The sequence below is a fragment of the Triplophysa rosa genome, linkage group LG17, assembly GCF_024868665.1.
Source record: "Triplophysa rosa linkage group LG17, Trosa_1v2, whole genome shotgun sequence".
NCBI lineage: Eukaryota > Metazoa > Chordata > Actinopteri > Cypriniformes > Nemacheilidae > Triplophysa > Triplophysa rosa.
In genome coordinates this window covers 711,637-735,937 of record NC_079906.1, presented here as the reverse complement: position 1 = coordinate 735,937, position 24,301 = coordinate 711,637, and the positions used below count along the sequence as shown (strand labels likewise).

Sequence of the window (24,301 nt, the reverse complement as noted above, 5' to 3'; positions counted from 1 at the left end):
GATGTTTACTCACTGGTTTTATTTAACTGCGTCTTTCCTCTACCAGTGACATGGCACTGGCTGCAACTTGGGATTCAATGTTCCTTTCTAGGAATCTTGGGTTCTCATTAAACTTTCTTGGTCTTCAAGATCTCAACTTGACCTCCGCCGTTCCTGTTAACTGCCATTTCTTCACTGCATTACAAACTGAGGAAACTGCTACCTGAAATGTGTTGTCTGTGTGGGCCTTATTATAATATTTAGCTTGGCTGAGCACAAAGCTGCTCGTTGGTAGAAGCTTTGAGAAGTCGAGATATTTGCATCTCCTGGAGATCTTGGTAAAATATGTGATGGCTCAAGCTTCTTGGGCAGGTTGTATAGCAAAATGGCTTACTACATTCTATTAAATTTACAACAAATCACAGAATAAATTGTTTTATTAGCAAATAAGGAATGTATTTACAACACACAAATGTAAAAACCCTGACATTAAAAATACTGGGTTTTTTATGATGAATTGGAATTTTGATGTGTTCAACGTTTCTCTTTTCTGTTGTGAACTTAAGTGACAGTTCACCCAAAAATGAATATACTCACCGTCGTGACATTTGACTTTATTGAAATCTCCAATGTTTCATTTGGGATCTGTATACACAAGATAACATGATTTCCTTTTTATCTGTGAATTGCAACTTGGTCTGTTTGTCAAAGTAATCTTATAATCTTTTTGGTTCAACTCCATTGTATGGAAAAATAGATCATCACAAACATCACCATTTGTGTTCTGCAGAAAGAGTCATCCACACAATGGTCGGTTATTTCAACCAAGCATTGGGTCAAAAATGGACAAACCCAACCATTGGGTTATAAATTAAGCTATGCTGGGTTGTTTAACCCATTGTTGGGTCAAATATAAACATTCTCTGGGTTAATTTAACCCAAGAGTTGGGTTTGTCCACTTTTTAACCCAACGATGGGATGAGTAGTATTTTGGAGCGGCACGCGAGTGAGTAAATGACAGAATTTTCAGCCGTTATTTTTTCAACCCTGATCACTACAGTTGTGATTCTTCAACACTGCGGCTATCCAGAGACTAGTGCTATTCCAATGAGGACAGAGGGATCAGGGGAGGCCGGTTCGGGTCTGCTTTTACCCAGCATGTCTTCATTTGAATGTTTTGGTTATATCATCTGAGAGTATTTCCAGCCTTCAGAAACGCACTCGTACTCTCCAAGAGTACGTGGTCAGCACCTTGTTCTTCTTCCTCACAATGCAGGTGTATGTGCCCTCATTGATAGCGTTTGCAACAATAGTAATGTGGTCATCCTTCAAGGAAGTGTAGCCCGGGTGAGAAGATTCCAGAAGCTCGCCATCCTTATACCAACTACACATAAGATGATGGTCAGTGTTATAATGTTGCATATTTCTTCAAAACCTTTTGAAAATACACTTAATATACAGTACACTACCATTCAAAGGTTGAGAATCACATGTAAGATTTGCTTTATGCTTAAATGTTTTTGTAGACGGAAATATAACAATATTTTATTTTGATAACCAAATAAGACGTTTGGCAATCTATTTAAAAAGCATTTGGGTCGAGTATGAAATTCTAGATAATAAAATACCATTTTGTCATTTCTGCAAATTCTAAACAAAGGGTACAGGTATAGCATAGATATAATATATAGCAGTTCGTATATTGTGGATATTTTTTATTCAACATTTGTGTTATTCCACAGTATTGATGAGTTTACTATGTGGGAAAATAAATATAAACGAAGAATGATTAAGTGACCTTCAACTTTTGGACTTTTGGTGTCTTTATGTGAATGAAGCACTGGATAGAGATGACTAGCAACCAGTGTGTGTAAAAACAGGTACTCACTAGATTTTGCCTTTCTTGGCTGCTATCTTCTTACCACAGCGGAAGGTGAGATTCCTTCCCTCCACAACAAACTTGTGTTTAGTTCGTGGGGGGGCTGCAGTTGGTGGGACAGTGGGAAATGGGAATTCTGTTGAAAAATCATCAGGGTTATTTGGTGTAAGTCTAAAAGAGCAAGTAGGCTATTCGAGAGGAACCCGCTACAATCCTCTAGGGCCTAACCTGTGTTAATTTGTTTTGGGCCCAGCAATGAATTATACATTCAAGACCCAACCACTAGGTTAAATGAATCTAGAAAATTCTAAACATGGAAGTTCTCAAAGGCATCTGATGCATAAAGCATACAAAAACAGAAGTCTTTTGATCTAGTAAGCTCTAAATCTGATCCTTTGCTATGCTCGTGATACCATGTTAATATAGTCATATTCTTTGTGTTGGTGGTGTTATGCTAGTTTTGGACTAGTGTTGATTGCTTTTAGGGCTGGAAATGGGGGGACGTGGGGGGGGCATGGAGTGAAATTTAAGTTCTATTTGATACCTGAACCTCAAAATAGTTTTAACAAAGGCTCGTTTTGAAGATCAGGGTGGTCTTACCATAACAGAAGTCACAGCTGGAAGGGCAGTGTTTCTGCATTAACCTCCTCTTGCTCTCGCAAAAACCCTTTCTTGCCCAGGCAGGACAGATAAATAATCGATCCAAACATCCTGAATTGAAAGATATATGAAAATGCTAAAGGAGGCAGATAACTATTAAAAAAAAGAGAGCTACTGCAACCATATTGCAAGTACTTTATTAAAGGCATCGTTCACTAAACAATCTTTTTAGTTACACTTGTTAATACGTTTTTGTCCTTTTAAAGCTTGAACACCTTCGTCCCTGTTCATTGTAATTACATGCAAAAGACTAGTAAAACATTTTCTTTGTGTGTTAGATTTTTTTGTCATTGTTACGTTTAGAGTTTATCGTAAATATTTTATGAGCACATTAGGGACATACCGTAGAGTCTGTGTAAGCCCCAGACTTCATCCTGAGTGATGAGTTTGCGGCCTGTCAGTGTGGCGTTGAGGTGCATTAATGCTTTGGGGTTCTGGGAATGCATTAAACCCAGTACGTGACCAATCTCATGAGCTGCCACGTGAACAAGATCCGTCAGCCACACTCCTGAACAAACACGCACACAATCAGATGGTGTGTCTCTAATCTGGCACTTTCGTGTACACTTTAGCTATTTTATAGAAAAATAACTAAAAAATGTACTTCTTGAAAATAAAAGGAGACATGCCTTTACTCCAGCTGAAGCGCATGTTTCCTAGAATCCAGTACTCATCGTCGTCAAAGTGGATCTCTCCAGTCTGTGGAAAGAAGGCGTGGGCCAGTTCACCGGTGATACCATCGAAGCAGTGGTGCAGGTACGAATGGAGACAATCGGTGTGGATTACAGAGTAGAAACCTGTCGAAACAGATTTGATGGCAAAGATGCTTCTGACAAAACACTTTGGCAATCCTAGAACTTATGTTAACTGCAAGGGATACTTCACCCAAAAATGAAAATTCTGTCATCATTTACTCACCTTCGAGTTGATCCAAATCTGTATAAATGTCTTTGTTCTGATGGAAACACCAGACTGATTTTGCCCCCCATTGACTCCCATAGTAGGAAAAATACAATGGTAGTCAAAAGTGCCCCAGAACTGTTTGCTGTTCTACATTCTTCAAAATATCTTCTTTTGTGTTCAATAGATAAAGTCATTTTTCCTACTATGGGAGTCAATGGGGGGCAAAATCTGTTTGGTTAGTTAAGTTTAGTTTATTTATTTATAAAGCACATTTAAAAACAACAGGAGTTGCAACCAAAGTGCTGTACAACAAATATAAAACAAAATTAAAGACATACCCGATCAGTCTAGACAAAACAAAGGGACAAATAAGATTTTACACCCTCAAACAGAATTAAAACATACAGAATAGAAATGGGTTTTCAAAGCAGATTTAAACAGGGAAATAGAAGAAGAAGATCTTATGTGTAGGGGAAGACTGTTCCAGAGCCTAGGAGCTGCCACCGCAAAAGCCCGGTCGCCTTTCGTTTTAAGACATGAACGAGGGACTGAGAGAAGAGATTGACTAGACGACTGAAGAGATCTAGAGGTGGAATGCGGAATGAGGAGACTACAGATATACTGGGGAGCATAACCATGTAAAGCTTTAAAAACAAACAGCAAAATCTTAAAATCAACACGAAACTGAACCGGGAGCCAGTGTAGAGAGGCAAGAACCGGGGTAATGTGCTCACGTTTTTTAGTGCCAATCAATAATCTTGCTGCCGCATTTTGCACCAATTGCAATCGGTTCAAAGATGATTTAGGCAGACTCAGACAAAGTGAGTTACAGTAATCCAACCTTGAAGTTATAAACGCGTGAATTACAGTTTGAAGGTCCTTCATGGATAGCATCCTCTTGATTTTAGCTATTGATCTTAATTGAAAGAAACTGCTTTTCACAACAGAACTAATCTTCTTATCAAAAGACAACGCAGAATCAAAGACAACGCCAAGGTTTCTGACATGATCACACACATTTGGTGACAGAGAGCCAAGCTGCTTGACAATGCCGGAGGACACCGCCGTAGGACCAAAAACAATTATTTCAGTTTTATCATTATTTAATTGTAAAAAATTAATGTCCATCCAGCATTTAATGTCCTGAAGACATGCAAACAGAGTAGAGAAAGAACAATTATCGTTTTTGACAGGAAAATAAAGTTGAGTGTCATCGACATAGAGATGATATGTTAATTTGTGTTTCTGAAAAATATAACCGAGTGGAAGCATATATAAAGAGAAAAGGAGAGGACCCAGAATAGAGCCCTGTGGAACACCGTAGGAAGTGTTATAAGCATTCTTCCAAATATCTTTCTCTGTGTTCATCAGACCAAAGACATTTATACAGATTTGTAACAACTTGAAGGTGAGTAAATGATGACAGAATTTTCATTTTTGGGTGAAGTATCCCTTTAATGTTTAGGTTATGCCATCTCTAGTTTCACCCAACAAAAGAATCTTTCCAAAAGCTGGCACAGTGGTGGTTCACTCAAGCCAGTGTGGACTGTCTGTCTTGAAAGTAAATGGATCATCTTCTATCTGCATAAATGTCCAACAGAACACAAACTTTTCCAGTGTCTTTGGTACTGGACATATTTTTTCTGTTCTTTCAAAAGAATTTGATTTAGTGCCAAATTTAGGATGTCACCCAGGACCTCTCCTCTGGGCCATAACCATCTCAGTCTAAAAGGTTCTCGAGTTGGGAGTTTTGGGATGGTAAAGGACACCCATGTACAGTCGGTGCAATCTTGTAGTTTGCTGGGAGGCTTAACCATTACGCGACAGGTTTCAATTGTCTGTGAATGTTGAGTAGAATGACGTAATGGGGACTCTTCAGGGCCGTCAAAGATCACTGATCAATCCATAGGGTCATGACCTAGTACAATGACTGACATTAGCGTCGGCTAGTGAGACCCATTCCTTAACTCTAAATTCCTCTGTGTTTTTACATTTGACAGCTACAATACAGTGTGATGTCATTTACCAATTTTGATGTCCGCCTCTTGATCAGCAGGGACTTCACGGAAACTGAAGGGCGAGACATCACTCCACATGGAGAAAGCTTTGGCTATGCCTCTCCGAGTGTCACTAGCATTCAAAAGATTCCTTGGAAATGACAAGAGTCTGCACAAACACAACAGTAAAAACACTACAGTCAAATAACAGAGTGCAGAGTTTTCCAGGCACTTCATGTAAACGTACCCAAAAATATACAACAAAAAAAAATATTAGAAAAGCAAATTCCATCCTAATTTTCCTATTGTGAAACGGTTTTGTAACAGCAGAACGTCTTGGAAAGGGCCTCCTTGGGAAAAATGCAAATGTTTTGCTGAACATAAACAAAGCAGATGTTGTGCAGTCCGTAGAAGGTTTTCACAAGAGGGCTGTGACACTGTAAAAATGCACCTTAAATAATACAAGACTCTTACTTGTAGGTCAGCTTGAACTTGTCCCATTTGAGTTTCTCTGGAGTAAGCGTGTAGCGTTTGTTTCTTGAAAGGTGAAGCACATGGGAGCGGGCGTCTTTGCAAATACCAATGATTAAAACACCAGACATGAGAGCTTCTTCCTTGGACAAAAAAAATCCCATATTAGTTGAGGGATTAATCGGTGATGAAGATTTTCCATCGGGCTCGTGCCACGTTTGCTCTTGATAGCGTAATAACTCTGCTTGTGAGGTGCTTTAAAGAGCAGGTTGCTGTAATAAAGGGCTTGTAAAGCCAGGAACACATCTTGCATTGATTAGTTTGCAGTGAAGTAAGCGCAGTCACAATTTCAGAAAGCCCTTAAATATCTTTCAAATGACTTTGTAAGAGAGGAAAGTTGATTCAAAGTTGGTAAGAAGTCAGACTAATAAAGAAGCCAGATTTCTCTTTTTATATTTTACCCAGACTTGTGATGTAAGAGAGAAGATTTCAGCTTCAGTCTAGACACATATTTCGAATAGAAAAGTCTTCACCTGACTTGTTTCAAATTGAGGCATCTTGTTAAAATCTTATCGTTTTTCCTTATGATCCGACTGCAATTTTTCAGATATTTTGAAGAACGTTGGTAACCACACTGAACTTCACTGTATAGACACAGAACCTAGACAAAACACATTTCTCAAAATATCTTTTTTTGTGTCCCAAGGAAGAAAGAGTCAAATACGGGTTTTCAACATCATGAGGGAAAATCAACTTCTCAGATATCAATGCCTAGTTTTGTCATCATTGCTTTTGGTTTGCTTGTCTGCTTTGCACATTTAAAGACTTCTATCTTGTCTATTGTTTAAGTGACATTTATGTCATTGGCTGCTTTTCATTGTTGCATTATTGCTAGTGGATCTTGGAATGTTCCTGTATAGCTCAAATGGCAGAGCACTGCATAAGTCGCGCAAAAGGTCGTGAATTTGATTCCCACACACATATTGATAAAACATATACCTCCAATGCTCCTTGGATAAAAAAAGTGCATAAATGTAAACATAATCTCACACTATAAAAATGTCAAGAACAGGCAGCAACTGTGATCTGGATCTTCTGGTGGCCATTATAAACACCAATGTACACCTGGCTTAAGAGTTAAATGGACTAAACCAGTATTAGCACTGACGTTATTCACATATTATTTGGAAGTTCTCTGACAAATATATTTTCACTTCTGGGCGAGCAGATTTTGCAGGAGAGGAGGTGTTCTATTTAATGCCTTATGAGTGATTAGCAAGATTTAGACAAAGTTCTGTGAGTGAAATCAATGAAGAAAAAAATCTAATGCAACTGAATGACTACAACAATTGTTAACAGGTGAAACGTCTGTTGTTAACCAACAATAAGATTATCGGTTAACAGCTCAAAACTATCGTCGCCTTGGAATTCTAAGGTTCTTTCTGACATTTTGGTGAAAACTGAGTTATTCACATATTCTGTGACACTTTATTTATATTATGCCATGTTTGTTTTTTTAAATGTGTCCATTTTGGGACTTTTTTTAAGAACACAAAAATGTTCTATCTAATCACATATAAGGTTCTATCCGCAAGTCAATCAGCACTTTGAATGCCCACAAGAGGACCAATCAGGATCAGCTTTCTTTGTCATGTGGCCGGGCTACTCAGTGACAGTGGGAAACAGTGCAACACAAAACAATGTTTAAAAGAAACCTCAAGGTTGATTTTTTTTATTGATACTCTTGTCAAGGAGAGCAGCTAAAACAACAGTATTTTTTTGCTTTGTTTTAGGTTTTGTTGAGATTAACACTAGCAATCAGCTCCCTAGCTCCCAGGGTGGATCAGTATAGTATATCATGTACACGGGTTCAGGACCCTGGCTCACTTCACATTTGGATGCTGTTCACTTATTTTCCTGTGACGTGACAGCGTAAGTGCATTGTGATACTTTACGGCTGGTAATTAATGATCAACAACAGGAAAAACCAACATCTCCCTGGTTTTATTTTCAAACACTGGTTAAAGTACATCATAAAACACTTTCATTTTTCTGTTACATATCCGTGCATAAATGTGGAGGAATATTACATTTAAATGTTAAGTAAATCTATGCACCCTGTATTTTGCGGTGCAATGTGGGAGTTTTTAGGGAATGAAAGTTCCAGTGCACTGGAAGGATTTTGCAATTGAGACCTTAAAATTGTCGACTCCCTGACCAGTGCCCTGACTACTGAACAAGGGAGCTGATTGAGACACAGGGATAGACTCTCATAATGCGATTAATGCCTTTAAATGTTACAATATTAAGACCTAAAAGTCTTAATTACATCATGTTATTTCAGCCATACTCATCTCTAGAAAGTAATTTTACCTGTCCCACCTTCTGTGGATAAAACATGTAGATACAACAATTTGTTTTCTTGAACAAGAAAAAAGTGAAATAAAATATGAAATAAATAAGTGTCATAAAAACCATGTAAATGTAATTTATTTTTAAATGTAAATTTTTTGCAAATTATTATACACTCATTTCATGTTTGAACAAAAATGATAAATAAATTGTTTGTGTTGCTAGAAAATGTATTTATTTAATGAATGTTTTGCAGATAGAACTTCTAAACCAAAAGTGATTATTCAGAAGGTTCTATAGTGTTTGACCTGTTTCAAAAATCCCCATTTACAAATTTCAGAAAATGTTGATATTGTACATTATGTACAATATCAACATTTTCTGAAATTTGTATTACATTTAGGGTCTCTGTCTTTTTCATGTATGAAAGAGATTTGTTCATCATATCATTTTTGCTATGATATGAGGAACAATATCATGAGCTCAATATCTCAAAACTACTCAGAACGCAGATAGAACCTTATAATTCCAAGGCGACAATATGTTTACAAGACAATGATGTAGTAAAAACAGAAAAGTTTTCCTTTGCGTTTTGTCTACTGTACGTATATGTGTTTAGAGACGGCATATGTAAATAATGTGTCTCCGCTGGTCGTAGTGGTGCAGTAAATCTACACTTACTCATGCATTCCTATAAACTGAACACGGAATACACATGCAAAATAAATGATGCCACCATTTTCACAGAAATGTATTTTTACAGTTTACAGTAATGACAAAGACACAGTAATGGTACCATTTTCAAAACCCATTTTCAAAAGCCAGCGTTTTCAGGCCCCAGAACATTTTTTCCAATTTTAGTTGAAAATGTTGTTGTGTAAACTGCCCCTCAGTTTTATTGTCTTGGGCAATAAAGCTTTAACTGCTGACCTGCTGCCATCTTGCTCGAGAGATATCTTTCTGCATTAAAGGGATAGTTCAGCCAAAAAGTGAAAATTCTGTCATCATTTACTCACCCTCAGATTGTTCCGAACCTCTCTAAATTTCTTCATTCTGCTAAACATAAAGGAAGATATTTGTAAGAATGTCAGTAACCAAACGGATCTCATCCCCCATTGATTCCCATAGTATTTATTTTCCCTACTATGGCAGTAAATGGGGGATGAGATCTGTTTGGTTCCTGACATTATTCCAAATATCTTCCTTTGTGTTCATCAGAACAAAGAAATATACACAGGTTTGGAACAACCTAAGGGAGTCACAGTTATCTTCATTTTTGGTTTTGTCTTCTGTGTTCTTTGCCTGTGTTCCTTATTAGTTAATTAGTCCCACACCTGTTTCTGTTCATCCTAATTATGTTCCCCTCTGTATTTCAGCCCTGTCTTTTCCTGAGTTTTTTGTCTGCTTTTGAATATTGTTACGTGTGCTTGTCAGTCTCCTGTTTTGGCTCCTGTTTATATATTATATTCTTTTTGCGCTTAATTACAGCCATTCCGTTACAGAAAAGCAGACCCATGAAAGAATAGCTGCGTTTTTCCTTTCCTTTTTGTTTTGTTTTTTATTTTTCCCTCTCCCGGATGGCTTCCCCAGCCGTCCAGCTCCTGAACCTGGAGCTGGGAGAATGTCCGCTGGTGTGGCACACCCAGGACTTTCTAAATCTGTCGTGCCTCACTCACTACCCTGATCACTTGCTTTGTGTGTTCTACCGTACCAGTCTGAGCGAGCAATCTAAGGCACGCCTGCCAGCGGACGGTCCTAAGGGGAATTTCGTCGCTTTTGTGGAGTGGGTGCTGGAGAAAGATTGACTCTTTTTCTCCATGTGCCCAGCTGAGGACATCTCCAGCCCCACTCCCAACCCAGAGACCAGTCAGCCAACACACTGCTGCACGGCACGTCAGCCAGAGCCCACCGCAGACGGAGAGCCCACTGCGACGCGAGCCCATGACTGAGCCCCTCATCGCCCCGGAGCCCGAGCCTCATCATACGTCTGACCAGGTGCACAAGCCAGCAACACCGTGTTGAGCCCTTGGGAGTCCTCGTGGCGTTTGAGGGGCTAGAGGGAAGCCCCGCCCACACTCATGCAGCAGAGGGTGAGCTGCTACTGGACTCTAACATAATGGACTGGGCTAATGAAGAGGTTTATTGGCTGCTCCCTTCCACGCTGGTCCCGTCCTGCTCTCCTCCAACTCCACTGGTCCCGCGCAGCTCTCCTTTGTCTTCGAAGTCTCTGCTGGTCCCGTCCAGCTCTCCATCAGCCAGCACCTCCTCTCCAACCTCCAGGAAGGTCCCACCCACCCAGGCTCCCTCTCCCACCTCCTCCATCACTGCCAGCCAGTTCATCAGTTCTGGGTTCACTGGCACCTGTAGACACATCTTTTCACTGTCTGCACGCCTGTGCTGATGGGTCAGTTGAGCTTCGGGATCTCCAGCTACCTCTGGGATGGAGTATCCCATGTCTCCACGGCTTGTGGACGCACCTCTCCGGGAGAAGGCATAATGTCACAGTTATCTTCAGTTTTGGTTTTGTCTTCTGTGTTCCTTGCCTGTGTTCATTATTAGTTCATTAGTCCCACACCTGTTTCTGTTAGGGATGTCCCGATCACACTTTTTGTGTCCCCGATCCAATCCGAGTTGTTTGATTTTGAGTATCAGCCGATCCGATACTTGTTTTTCCTAAGTGCTGCACGCTCCAGGTATGTTAAGGTTATTAATATATTCTTATTTAACAGCTCAGCATATTATAAATGATAGCATAACATATTGTAGCAAACATAATTACAGAATTAGTCTTTTCAACTAATTCAAATAGCAGGATAGTCCACTTTTTTGAGGATTTGGTATTAAATTGTTGTTATTGAATGCAGCTACATTGCTAACGCCTAGCGGAATGCTCGCGCTGCTGACATTACAAGCGGCTGTTCCACTGCACATTTCCACACTGCAGACACAGCTCGTGCTCTCATTTACGAAACTTGCGTGATGGCATAGGTGATCGGAAATGATCGGGCAAAATATAGCCGATCCCGATCAGGTTAAAAATGCCTTGATCTGCCCCCGATCCCAATCTTTGCAATCGGCTTGGGACATCCCTAGTTTCTGTTCATCCTAGTTATGTCCCCCTCTTTATTTAAGCCCTGTCTGATCCTGAGTTCTCTGTCTGCTTTTGAATATTGTTATGTGTGGTTGTCATTATCCTGTTTTGGTTCCCGTTTATATATTAAAGTACTCTTTTGGATTAGAGATAGCTAGACATAACAGACAAGATGAGTCAGTGGTCCTAAATTTCATCACTCTGAGGTAAAAGAATTCCATGTAATCGATGTATGTGAATTTGATGTGCAGATTATTTTCCTCAAAAACCAAGGAAACAATTTCACACCTGCAAGTGTGCTGTTGTACTGAATATTATCATGAGTCAGAACGAGAAAGAATTTATTCATAATCCCAATCCTACATTAAATCTTCGTCTGGTGTTGACTTTAATGGACAAAACTTCAGAACACGAAGCCTACATACATTTGTAAAATGTTTTCTGTACACAGTAGCTAGTTGCAAACTTTGGTAAAACTGTTGTGTTATTAGATGTATGGGTATGATTTTTCTGACTACATACATCACTCGCTATGTCCGTGTTATTGCATATTGATCAAATTCAGATGTATTTCACATGATCTGTGCCACTGCACATTGACACCACACTGTTTAAAAACACAAGTTTAAAAACTTTTGTTTTTGCACACCAGTTAACCTCTATTGACCACTTTGCAAGATGTAAACACTGGTCCAGAGGTACTTCCGGTTTCGTTTTCTTTATTTTTTTATCTTCTGTACATAATTAAATCTTAAAGATATTTGTTTAACATTTTGATTTGATTATAAATGTTCTGTTCAAACGTTTGTGCAGCGTTCTTCTGGACCAGCGTTGTTTAGGTTTTCAAAAGTTTACATCTATTTGTAGTACTGACTACTTGTGATTGGAGCATACGAAACAAGTTTTACATTCTAATTTACATTCTAAAATCAGAAGGCATCTGACCGGAATTTGACCCCAGAAGTTACTGTAATGCTCTGATTTACAAAGCATTCATTTTTTCCTTCACTGGTAATCTGACCCTAAACTCTCAAACACACACACACACGCACACACACACACAGTATGCCAGGGTTCTGGTTTCTGGGTTAGAAAATGTTTCGGTGCATAAATCTTGACTTGTTTTACACATAACATTAACATATAATCCTATCAGATGAATGCAAGTGAATGAGAATTTCTACATATGTAGTCATCCTTCTACATCTGTAACATCCTTTCACAAGCATTCCAACTTAATCTTCTGGAATACTGTCAAGTATTTCTGGAGTGTTTGAGTGGTTTTAAAGTGAAAGAGCTGGCAGACTCTACTTTTAAAGAATGATAACAGCAGTAAAATGAAGATAGCTATTACTGGTAGAGACGATGCAGACTATTTTGGTCTGACAGGACAGAGAGGACTTTACTGCACTGGACCAGAAGCCTGTCTTTATTTCACATGCATTTACAAGCAGACACGTTTTCTGAGCTCCAGAACTTTCATTCTTTTCCTGTGGAAAATAGTTGAAAATGGAAAAACATATTTTACAGCCAAAATACGTGGAACCCTCAAATCTCTGTGTTTTGGGGATCAGCTTGCCTCCCTGATTAAAACGTGAAATAGCTAAAGACTCGAGTGCGATCCATTCCATTTGTATGTTTCTTGAGGTTGTGCCACTGCAACCCAAAGCAAACATTTATAGGACTATTCAAAGATGTATTCAAAACAGGCAAGAGTCCAGCAAGAGAAACAATGCACTGAGCACAATTGGGCATTTTAAAAAACAAAACAGGCAAAGGAACATAAATACATGGACAACTTCTGGTAGTTGGTAGATGCATTTGCGTTTTGTGATATTACATCTAGTGAAAAATAGGTCCAGGCCAGCTGGAACTGGCAAATTCCCTAATTTATCCTTTCGGTGTCTTTGACCCTTCGCTAACAACTTTTCCCGAGACCATGTGCTACTTTTGGGATGTGAAGTTTGTAAAGATTTTAGCACCTCTGCAAAAAAATCACAGCAGTGTTTGACCATGGGGCCTTTCTGTCCAAGTGTTTAATCATGGGCCCCATTTGATTACTTTAGAGTTTCTTTTTTCGAGGGTTGTGGCATCAAATCCATCCATCCTCTGGAGTCCATCCAGCTGTCTTGGACAGAGGGTTGGATTATCTTTGTCACAATCATTTTTTAGGACAGTTTTTAAGTTACTTTGCTAAAATAAACACAACTATATACAACATATGCAGAAGTATAAAGAGTCAAGACAACAGAAAAAAAGATTGATGCTTGCCTTTATGGACTGCCAACTGGTCTCCAAACCCCCATGTTTCTAGTTTTTAAGGAAACTGTCGCATGAGAGATGGAGTGCCTGTTGTATCGTCACTCTAAAGCTTTAGATGTGGCTTTTGTTCCGGGGACTGAATAAAGATATATATTGCTTATGGAAAAATGGTCTAAAGGTTTGGCTGATTCACATGGTCCATGTTGTGACTATACCGTTCTGCTGGCATGCAGAATAGTGTAGTCACTTAAAACTAAAAACTGTGTCATCATCTTGCCATTCAGAACCTGTTTATGACTCTTTCTGCTGTGGAACACAAAAACATTTTTGGTAAATATCTCAGAGGTTTTGTGTTCATTTTGAAGAATTTTCATTTTGGGGAGAGCTATCCCTTAAAGCAAAATTACACTAATCCGACCATTCTGCAGGCATGTTTCTCCATGGCATTGACAGCCATTCAAGGTAGTTGTGAATTCTAATAGACTGGTTTTCATTAAGCTACACAGAAATTGGATATTTTTCATGTAACTGTAACGCCCAGCCAGCAGAGGGAGCTGTCACCAGAGTACTGACCCCGTTCCACCCCTCTGCTGCCTCTGCATTCACTTCCTGTTTGGTGACTATTTAGTCTGAGACCACATGGGACTTCATTGCGAAGTATTGCCAGTATATCTTCCTTACCAAGCTTATCCCTGTATTCTCTGCCTGTTTTGTGTATGATTCTGCCTGGATATCTATTCTCTGATTACCTGGATTACCCCTTTGTTTTGGTTGCATGGTTGGACTGATATTTCTGGATTTGACTCACTGCCTGCTTAATCACCTTTGCCTTTGGATTAACCTCATGTTTGTTGTACGTCGAACAGTCATCTTGGTATTGACCCTTTGCCTGTCTACTCAACTCGGTTTATGTTACTCATCAAATAAACTACCGCACATGGATTCTAACTCTGCCTCAGCTTCATCGTTACAGAATACTTCGCCTACTATGAATCCAGCGGAAGTTTCAAGTCTACAAGCAACACTTGCATATCAAGGTGAAATGCTACAGAATTACCAGGAACAACTAATCAAGCTTCAAGCAATCAACGAACACATGACACACTACCTCCGGTCCCTTCCACCACCTAACCCCAAAACGGTAAGCTTTGCTCTCCCGGATAAATTTGATGGTACGGCAGAACATTGTAAAGGCTTTTTACGTTAACTTCAATTATATTTCGAGCATCAAGCAGATAGATTTGAATCCGAGGAGAAAAAATGTGCTTTTTTGATTACGCTCTTAACTGGCAAAGCAATTGACTGGGCTTCCGCAGTTTGGGACTCTGATGTACAACTAAAATCATCGGTAAATTATTTCATTCAACAAATCCGTGAAGTGTTTGAATACCCAGCAGGGGGACAGGATATTTCAACACAACTCATGAACATTTCTCAAGGTAATCGTACTGCTGCTGAATATGCTTTAGAGTTCCGTACATTAGCTGCTCAGAGTGGTTGGAATGATATTGCACTAAAAGCCATGTTTCAACGAAACCTATCCATTGATCTGCAAGCAGAGCTAGCCTGTAAAGGAGAAGAGTTATCCTTCACAAAATTACTAACCTTGCTATTAAGATCGATAACCTCATGAGGCAAACTCCTAAACAACAACCTAGCAGGGGAATTTCACGTCAGTTACCAACTCTTACCACCTCCGAAATTAGAACGGATGAGGAACCCATGCAACTCAATGTCTCAAGACTCTCAGAGGAAGAGCGAGAGAGACGTCGTAGACAACGCTTATGTTTCTGTTGTGGAGAGGCAGGCCATCGTAGTCTGGGATGTCCGCACAAATCTCAAGTCAACCCCAGGGTAAATAACAGCGATTTAACAGCGATGATTGACTCTTGTGCCGCTTTGAATTTAATTAGTAAAGACATTGTCACTAAATATAACATTCCTACTCAACCATGCGACCCTCCAATTAAGATTAAAACCATTGATGACACCCCTATTGGGAAAGGGATAACCCATCAAACCAAAACTCTTGTTTTCAAAGTAGGACTGCTACATCAAGAGTCTATCACACTATACATTGTAGACTCACCCAAGCAGGAGATCATCCTAGGTTTTCCCTGGCTCTCTGCTCATGACCCTGACATCTCTTGGCATCATGGTGAACTCACACATTGGTCCTCTTTCTGCCTAAAGAACTGTTTTCCCACAATCCCAAAACCATGTCTATCCACGAGTATAGAAAGCCCAAGGACAAACACCACCATGAACATTCCCAACTGTTACAAAGACCTCTCTGCAGTGTTCAGTAAAACCAAAGCCACACAATTACCACCACACCGGTCCTGGGATTGTGCCATTGATCTGCTTCCCAATGCCATGCCCCCTAAAAGTAAGATTTATCCATTGTCCAGGAATGAAAGTCAAGCCATGGAAGAATATGTTGAGGAGGCATTAAACTCTGGTTTCATTCGCACATCCACATCACCCGCTGCTGCAGGATTTTTTTTTGTTGAGAAAAAGGACGGAGGACTTCGACCATGTATTGATTACAGAAAACTCAACAACGTCACTGTGAAATTTAGTTACCCACTGCCCTTAGTTCCTTCAGCCCTCGAACAGTTACGAGAAGCCACTATCTACACTAAACTAGATTTAAGAAGTGCATATAATCTGATTAGAATTAAGGAAGGTGATGAATGGAAAACAGCTTTTATCACTACCCAAGGTCACTACGAATACCAAGTCATGCCCTACGGACTAGCCAATGCCCCAGCCGTATTCCAATCATTCATCAATGAAATTTTCAAAGATCTACTCAACCAATTTGTAGTAGCCTACATTGATGATATACTCATATACTCCAAGACTGAAGCTGAACATTTCAACCATGTCAGAACCGTTCTTTCACGTCTCCTAGAAAATCAACTTTACGTAAAGGCAGAAAAATGTGAGTTTCATGTTAGTCAAACCTCGTTCCTGGGCTACCAAATAAGTCACCAAGGAGTTAAGATGAATAACGACAAAATCTGCGCTGTCACAGAATGGCCTCAACCATCAACAGTGAAAGAATTACAAAGATTCCTAGGTTTCGCAAACTTCTACAGACGGTTCATTCGCAATTACAGCACTGTGGCTTCTCCTCTTACCTCTCTACTGAAAGGGAAACCTTCGAAACTAAGATGGACTATGGAGGCCAACAATGCATTCATCACTCTCAAGGAGAGGTTCACAACTGCTCCCATTCTGAAACATCCAGATCCGAATCTACCATTTATCATCGAAGTAGACACTTCTGATTGTGGAGTTGGAGCAGTACTGTCCCAAAGACATGACCAACCAGGAAAATTGCATCCCTGCGCCTTCTACTCAAGAAAATTAACCATGGCAGAACAAAATTATGATGTAGGAAACAAGGAACTACTCTCGATGAAGGTTGCTATGGAAGTATGGAGACACTGGCTAGAGGGAGCCACCCACCCATTCCAAGTTATCACAGATCACAAGAACCTAGAATACGTGAAGAGTGCTAAACGTTTAAATCCACGCCAAGCCAGGTGGTCATTGTTCTTCAGTCGTTTCCAATTCACCGTAACGTACAGACCAGGCAGCAAGAACAGCAAAGCAGATGCTCTGTCCAGGCAATATGATTCCATTCACAAACACCATACATCCGAACCTATCCTTCCTCCATCTGTCATCTTAGCTCCGATATCCTGGGACATTATGGAGGAGTTACAACGTGAACAGCAGAATGAACCTACCCCTGCCCAATGCCCCCCCAACAAACACTATGTGCCTCAATGTTTACGACAACGTATCATGCAGTGGACCCACACATCTCTCAGTGCCGGACACCCTGGAATTTCCCGTACCATCAAACTAGTCCAAAATTCCTTTTGGTGGCCAGCAATGACAAAAGAGATTACAACCTACGTGAAGTCACGTGAAGTCTGTGCCCAGTCTAAAACCCCTAAGGAACTACCTTCAGGCCTTCTACAACCTTTACCCATTCCTCAACGCCCATGGTCTCATCTGTCCATAGACTTTGTCACCGATCTTCCCCCATCAGAGAACTTTACTACTATTCTAGTAATCATTGATCGCTTCTCAAAGTCCTGCCGCCTTGTACCATTAAAAAGATTACCCACCGCCATGGAAACAGCTCAAGCTTTATTCCATAATGTATTCAGAGTTTATGGTCTTCCAGAAGACATCGTCAGCGATCGGGGAACTCAATTTACTTCTCAAGTCTGGAGAGCTTTTTGCAAACAGCTCGATATCAATGTGAGCCTTACTTCAGGATATCACCCTCAAGCCAATGGCCAAGTAGAACGTCTGAATCAGGAGATTGGCAGATATCTAAGAACTTATTGCAGTCGAGAGCAACATAGATGGTCAGAGTTTCTCCCGTGGGCTGAGTACGCTCAGAATTCCCTTACCCACTCTTCAACTGGCATCACCCCCTTCCAATGTGTCCTAGGATTTCAACCTCCCTTATTCCCGTGGTCTGGCGAACCCTCTTCAGTACCATCTGTGGACGATTGGATTCTTCGTAGTGAGAGGGTGTGGGACAGTGCGCACGTCCGTCTGCAGCGAGCCGTAAGGAGACAAGAACTTCAGGCCAACAAGCGGCGTCACCCACATCCTCCCTATCAACCAGGACAACGGGTCTGGCTCTCGACGAGGGACATCAAACTTCGACTACCCAGCAAGAAGCTTAGTCCAAGGTATGTTGGTCCATTTAAAATTCTTGAGAGAATTAATGAGGTCACATACAAATTGGCGCTTCCTACTAACTACCGTATTTCTCCCTCCTTTCATGTCTCCCTCTTGAAACCGGTCCACCTGGATGCTGACCCCGGCCATGAAGCCCCAGAACCACCACCACCATTAGATATAGACGGGGCCCCCGCCTATCAGGTGAAAGAGTTGCTGGACTCGAGACGAAGAGGGGGTCAGATCCAATATTTGGTGGACTGGGAGGGTTATGGACCCGAGGAGAGATCATGGGTGAACACCCGCGATATTCTGGACCCTTCCCTTATCGAGGACTTTCATCGAGCCAGACCCGATTGCCCAGCACCACGACCACGAGGACGTCCACGTCGAGCTCCAGGAGTCGCTCATAGGGAGGGGGATTCTGTAATGCCCAGCCAGCAGAGGGAGCTGTCACCAGAGTACTGACCCCGTTCCACCCCTCTGCTGCCTCTGCATTCACTTCCTGTTTGGTGACTATTTAGTCTGAGACCACATGGGACCTCATTGCGAAGTATTGCCAGTATATCTGCCTTACCAAGCGTATCCCTGTATTCTCTGCCTGTTTTGTGTATGATTCTGCCTGGATATCTATTCTCTGATTACCTGGATTACCCCTTTGTTTTGGTTGCATGGTTGGACTGATATTTCTGGATTTGACTCACTGCCTGCTTAATCACCTTTGCCTTTGGATTAACCTCATGTTTGTTGTACGTCGAACAGTCATCTTGGTATTGACCCTTTGCCTGTCTACTCAACTCGGTTTATGTTACTCATCAAATAAACTACCGCACATGGATTCTAACTCTGCCTCAGCGTCATCGTTACAGTAACATGCAAAACAGATTTGCATTCTTGCAGACTAAGCATATTAAGTATTATTTAGTCTTCGTCTGGATTTCAAATGGATGGTTCACCCAAAAATGAAAATTCTGTCATGAATTACTCACTCTTTAGTTGTTCCAAACCTGTATACATAACACTTTTTTGTTTGTTGAACACAGAGAAAGAATATTGGGCCCCGGCCCAATTTAACCCCTGCTTGTAACCATTTGACTACTATAGTAGGAAAAACGACAAAGTCAAAAGTGCCCCAGAACTTTAATTCTTCAAAATATCTCAATTAAAAAGTAATTTTTCTACTATGGTTGTCAGTGGGGTCCAATTACTGTTAATAATCTTTCTCTGTGTTCATCAGAACAAAGAAATGTATACAGATTTAGAACAACTCGAAGGGGAGTAAATGATGACAGACTTTTTATTATGGGGTGAACTATCCCTTTAATTCTGTCTCGCCTTGTTCTGCAGCACAAAATGTCAAAAAAACAATAGCCCCCCCACTTTCATCTGTGGTGACTGAATAAAACTGAAACCCAGAAACAGTTCTATACTGTTACATATCCTTCCATTGCCTCTGTGGGCATGTTGTATATTTTACAGTAACACATAAGTTGCCATTACTGACTGTACATTGTGTAACCCTGCTGGATTCAGAGACATGCATTAAAAACGTCTCAAATATGAGCGGGAGCCATTTGAATATTTGAGGCATTGCAAAAACATACCTGTAATAGTCATTACTTAAAAATCACAGCAAAATCCTCATCATTACAACAGTTTGATTAGGTCACTATTTTACAAGTATGGAACTATTTTAAAGACCAAGAAATCACTCGTGTCCAAAACGAAACAAAGTTGGGTTTTCGTAAAAATACTTAATGGCTTCAGTTTACGTCAGTCATTATTAATGATGCTGCTTAGCTGTGTCAAGCGCTTCGGACTGGTTCTCTGGGCAGCCAATCCAAATATAGGCTAACCTGCTCCCTCACTGACACACAAACACACGTTAAATGTTATACACCGAGAGGCAATCCTTCCGATGACATAATTGTTTTAAGTGTCTCCAAACTACCACGATATCATCATTTCCATACTGGCTATCATAAAAACTTGCGATGGTTGCGTCGCGTCACAGTCTCATGAGAGTCGCGCTTATGTCGTATTCCATTGCGCGTAATCTGTCTGCTTTAATTTATAGCTGTAGTTTTATAACACCATTAATTCATTCTGAATAACGCACGAAGACCCCGTAACCGCTTTGACGCGTGTTTATAGTTATGCAAGCAAAAAGGTCTCGCTTCGCTGATACAATCGTGCTGATGAAAAACTAACATACCTCAAATCTCCAGGCAGGAAAAGCAGAGACTTCATGCATGAAGAGCCCAAACGCCGCCACCAGCACAAGCAGCCCGGCGACGTATTCTTCTTTTCGCAGACTGCCGTCAACGACCATCTTTGCAACTTATACTTGCCCTGAACAAAGAAGCATCAAACTTCACCATTTATTTCCTTTGGGTTATTCGGCTGGCCATTGGGTGCTTCACGGAGAGTCCGTTTTCTTCACTCTCTCAGCGCAAGCTTCAGTCTGCCAGACTGGAGCTCAGATGAAGACCACTGCTGCAGGACTGAACACATTGTAATGCAATCAATGTAGCTTTTACCACACTTTCTCTTTCATGGTCATTTTTGTAAGATTAATCATATTTTAAAAGACATCTGGATGTGATTCTTCCTACTCAATGCATTATTCTCCTGTTTAGAATATTACACAGCAAATGTTCCTTCCAAACTGCTTGCCAAAAAAGTACATTGTTTTTAACTTTGTTTTTCTTTTACTTTAGCCTTCGAAAATATAAATGGTATGTGACTACAATTGTGTCCGTCATGTTCAAGACAATAACTCTCACTGACTGAACCTTTCAAATATGGGGCATGTGTAAATGTCTGCACAGAATGGATGATATATTCATAATTATTCTTTTTAAACGTTTAGCAATGTCTATCAAGTCTATCAGTGAACATAAACAGAAATTATGAGTTTGGTGTACAGGGGCGTAGGCAGAACTTTTTTTAGAGGTGGCCAGGTAAGACCCAGTGATTTTATTAGGGTGACCAAAAAATCCTTACAGACAGAAATTCTTTAACTTCTGTAATTTACACCAATTCTTTACATAGTTTGCTGGTCAATAACATACACAAAGAACGTAAAGTAAACAATTTATTTGCAATGCTTAAAATAATTTGCTAGCTATCATTTGCAGTAAATTAGCATTTTTTTATGGAAAATAAACATTGCAGTACCCCAACTTAAACTTTCGTGAAAATGTAATTAATGAATGAAATCCAGTTAAACAAGACTGGTTTTACTGACATGATCCTTCTGCTCGCGATGAACTTCCATGGTACACAGACAGTACACTGTCACGAAGCGGTTAGCAGCTGTTCATCTATAGAGGGTATGCATTGACGTCACTTTCCCACGTGAACACGCCGGGACACGCTCCCTTGAGTGGTAAAACTAAGGCAAAATGGCTGCATTCAATAGGAGGAACAAAAAACGGGACTAAAACACGCAATTATTTGCTGAAACTACAAGCAGATGGACTCGACGGTGATGCTTACGACTACCTTACGAATTACAAAGGAATCAGGTGTTCTTAGACACTGAAATGTTGCGCGGAATTGCGTTTAATGATATTGTAACCATTCATTTTCCCCAGTGTTTTACCACTCAAGCAGGCGCGTTCCGGCGTGCTCACGTGGGAAAGTGACGACACGTGCACTGCATACCCTCTATAGCGCTCAGACTGTTTACGTCAGCGTATGACATCATATTAACGCGAGAGTAATGTTCTCACGTTACTTTAAGTGCATAAATGATCTGCGCAACACTCAGTAAACTCCGACACACATCTTAAAACTGCTTCGCACAACAGAGGTGGCCAGATAGGTGGCCATCCATCTCAGGAGTACCCATGGCCACCGTGTAGCTACACCCCTGTTGGTGTATAATCATACAAAGATACAATCAAAATGATCTGATTTATGTAAAATACTTTCTTATAAAGCAGTTATAAACGAGCCTATCAAAATAGGTTAAGATTAGAATATTAAAACCAATAGACCAACACATTTTCATTTTAATCTGAGAAAACCGAGTAGTACAGCAACAATGTACTAGCACTATGCCAAAATACGTATATTACATGAATACATAAAGGACAACAAAGGACAATAGAACCTTTTATAATCAGTAATTCAACAAACCAGTAAACTGATGTCTTGCTCTTTATGGGTTCTATTGTCATGAACGTGGCGGTGAGACACGGACACAGAGGACCCAAGTGCAGACAACGGGTAAGGGGTTAACAAACATACTTTAATTATAACTACAAAACATGAGACAAAAACCCACGTGGGGGTAACACAACAAAACAGGGGAATATAATAACATGACAGGACTAGACTAACTACACTTAAACAAGACTAAAGTTTAACATTTGACATACCTAAACTAGACTAGACTAGACTAACAAGAACTCACCAAACAAATGACACACACAGTGAACCAGCACAAGACAGAGAACAAACCAAATCAAGAGGGGACAGGTGTAGGTCATGAAACCAATAACAAGCAATAATGAGGGATACAAGAGGGCGGGGACAAAGACGAGACCTGGAGAGAGCATGTGGAAGGCCAAGTGGGCCAAAATGCTTCTCTCCACATGAAACAAGTTCTGCCATGGCTCTGCCACAAAATCAAGAAAAGCAAGACAAGATGGGGCAGAACCATGACATCTATTGTCTTTTGTAGCGACTCGCCGCTCACATTCGTTCTAGATAGCCACGTTGCAAAAAGAGTCACATAAAGCGGACGAGAAGCACTGTGTTGCGTCTTTTAAAAGCGTACACAACGGACATTGGACAAAAGCGTTGTGTCTTGAAAAACCAGGGGCGACTGTCAGCCGTGCTCAGACGCCACTCTGGAATCATATTTGTCCAAAGTCATCATTAATGTACATACTGACTTCACAAAAGAATAGAAAAAAACAGTTCATCCACATGTTGTTTTGAATGACGTTTTCCGCATTTCTTCTTCTTTTGCAGTTTTTGGGCGGTTGGCGAACCAACTTCGTGTGCTTCTTCCGCTTTACGAGACTGTTGGTGAACAACCCCCTAGATGGCGGAAAGTTAGCAAAAAACAAAGTGTGCCCATTTAGAAAAATGATATGATTGGTCAGTTTTACTGTCACTCAAAATAAATCTCTCCCATTGATTTACTGTAATGTCAGCCAGCGGTATGGGTATGCTACTAGAAGGCGCCCCAACCCCGTGTAAGCACACGTTCGACTTCTTGCAGCATGCGCAGGCTGCGCAGACAGAGTATGACATTGCAGAACTGCGACTGCTCCGTGATCTTGAATTACTCTCGTGACGTCGTGAGACTTGGAAATCTCACGTGGATAGAGTCTACATCGATCCAGGAAGTCAAATCGACCGACTTTTATTGAAAATAGTATTTTAACGTTTTTTTTTAAAAACATTTTTACGATAGTTTAGGTCATCACAGAGGGCCCTGAGGGTTCGCTACTGGTCAATAATCCTCCTAAATATCACACACAGCACCTTTAAAACCGAAGTGTGCCATTGCGTCACCAAACAGTACTGCATACCTAAAATGACTTAAAAATACTTAAAATAACATTTTGAGATGGTTTCCTCCTGAACACTACCCCATCTTGGATGCAGTATATATAACAGTAAAGTACATATTCAATGTTTTTTAATAAGCAAAGGGTTCTAAATTAGAACAGAAATCCCTCGGCAAAGGATTTTGTTTTAATTTATTGATTTATTGTTCATGCCTGACAACATGGGAAACATTTTGGCTATGAAAATTCCTCAGTAAAATCCTCTTATTGTTGCTGTTTGTGTTGATTATCCTTTATTATTTATTTATCAGTTTGTCATCGAGTTACGAAATACCACATAATTAAAATATTGCGGAAAAGAAAAACGTTTTTTTTGCATGTGGCCATTTTCATCTCGGAAAGAAGACGTTGCAGTGTTGTGCTTGTTTCTGTCCGTGCCGTATATGCGGTTGCACTGTGA

General features: G+C 40.4%; 1 protein-coding gene across 3 annotated transcripts; it reads right to left on the bottom strand.

The window, feature by feature from the left end:
* Positions 1 to 174: 174 nt before the first annotated feature.
* Positions 175 to 21,003, bottom strand: mmp23ba (matrix metallopeptidase 23ba). Of its 3 annotated transcripts, none has more exons than XM_057355996.1 (8): positions 20,526 to 21,003; positions 5,893 to 6,032; positions 5,448 to 5,587; positions 3,148 to 3,315; positions 2,862 to 3,026; positions 2,459 to 2,569; positions 1,868 to 1,994; positions 175 to 1,363 (listed from the first exon to the last, which is right to left on the bottom strand). In XM_057355996.1, exons 1-8 carry the CDS (start codon positions 20,640 to 20,642, stop codon positions 1,189 to 1,191), a joined length of 1,143 nt encoding a protein of 380 aa, XP_057211979.1. In that variant the 5' UTR covers positions 20,643 to 21,003; the 3' UTR covers positions 175 to 1,188. The 3 variants fall into 3 exon arrangements, with proteins under 3 accessions (XP_057211979.1, XP_057211980.1, XP_057211981.1); XM_057355997.1 differs by having other exon boundaries at positions 5,893 to 6,028; positions 20,526 to 20,641; XM_057355998.1 differs by lacking the exon at positions 5,893 to 6,032.
* Between the last annotated feature and the right edge of the window lie 3,298 nt (positions 21,004 to 24,301).

Bases quoted from the DNA above. Each gene is read 5' to 3' on its own strand.
- mmp23ba (XM_057355996.1), bottom strand. From the start codon at position 20,642: ATGGTCGTTGACGGCAGTCTGCGAAAAGAAGAATACGTCGCCGGGCTG. The intron at 5,588-5,892 runs GTAAGAGTCTTG...GTGTTTGTGCAG, and splicing joins AAGTTCAAGCTGACCTACAA to ACTCTTGTCATTTCCAAGGA. The intron at 1,364-1,867 runs GTGAGTACCTGT...TCTTATGTGTAG, and splicing joins GCCAAGAAAGGCAAAATCTA to TTGGTATAAGGATGGCGAGC.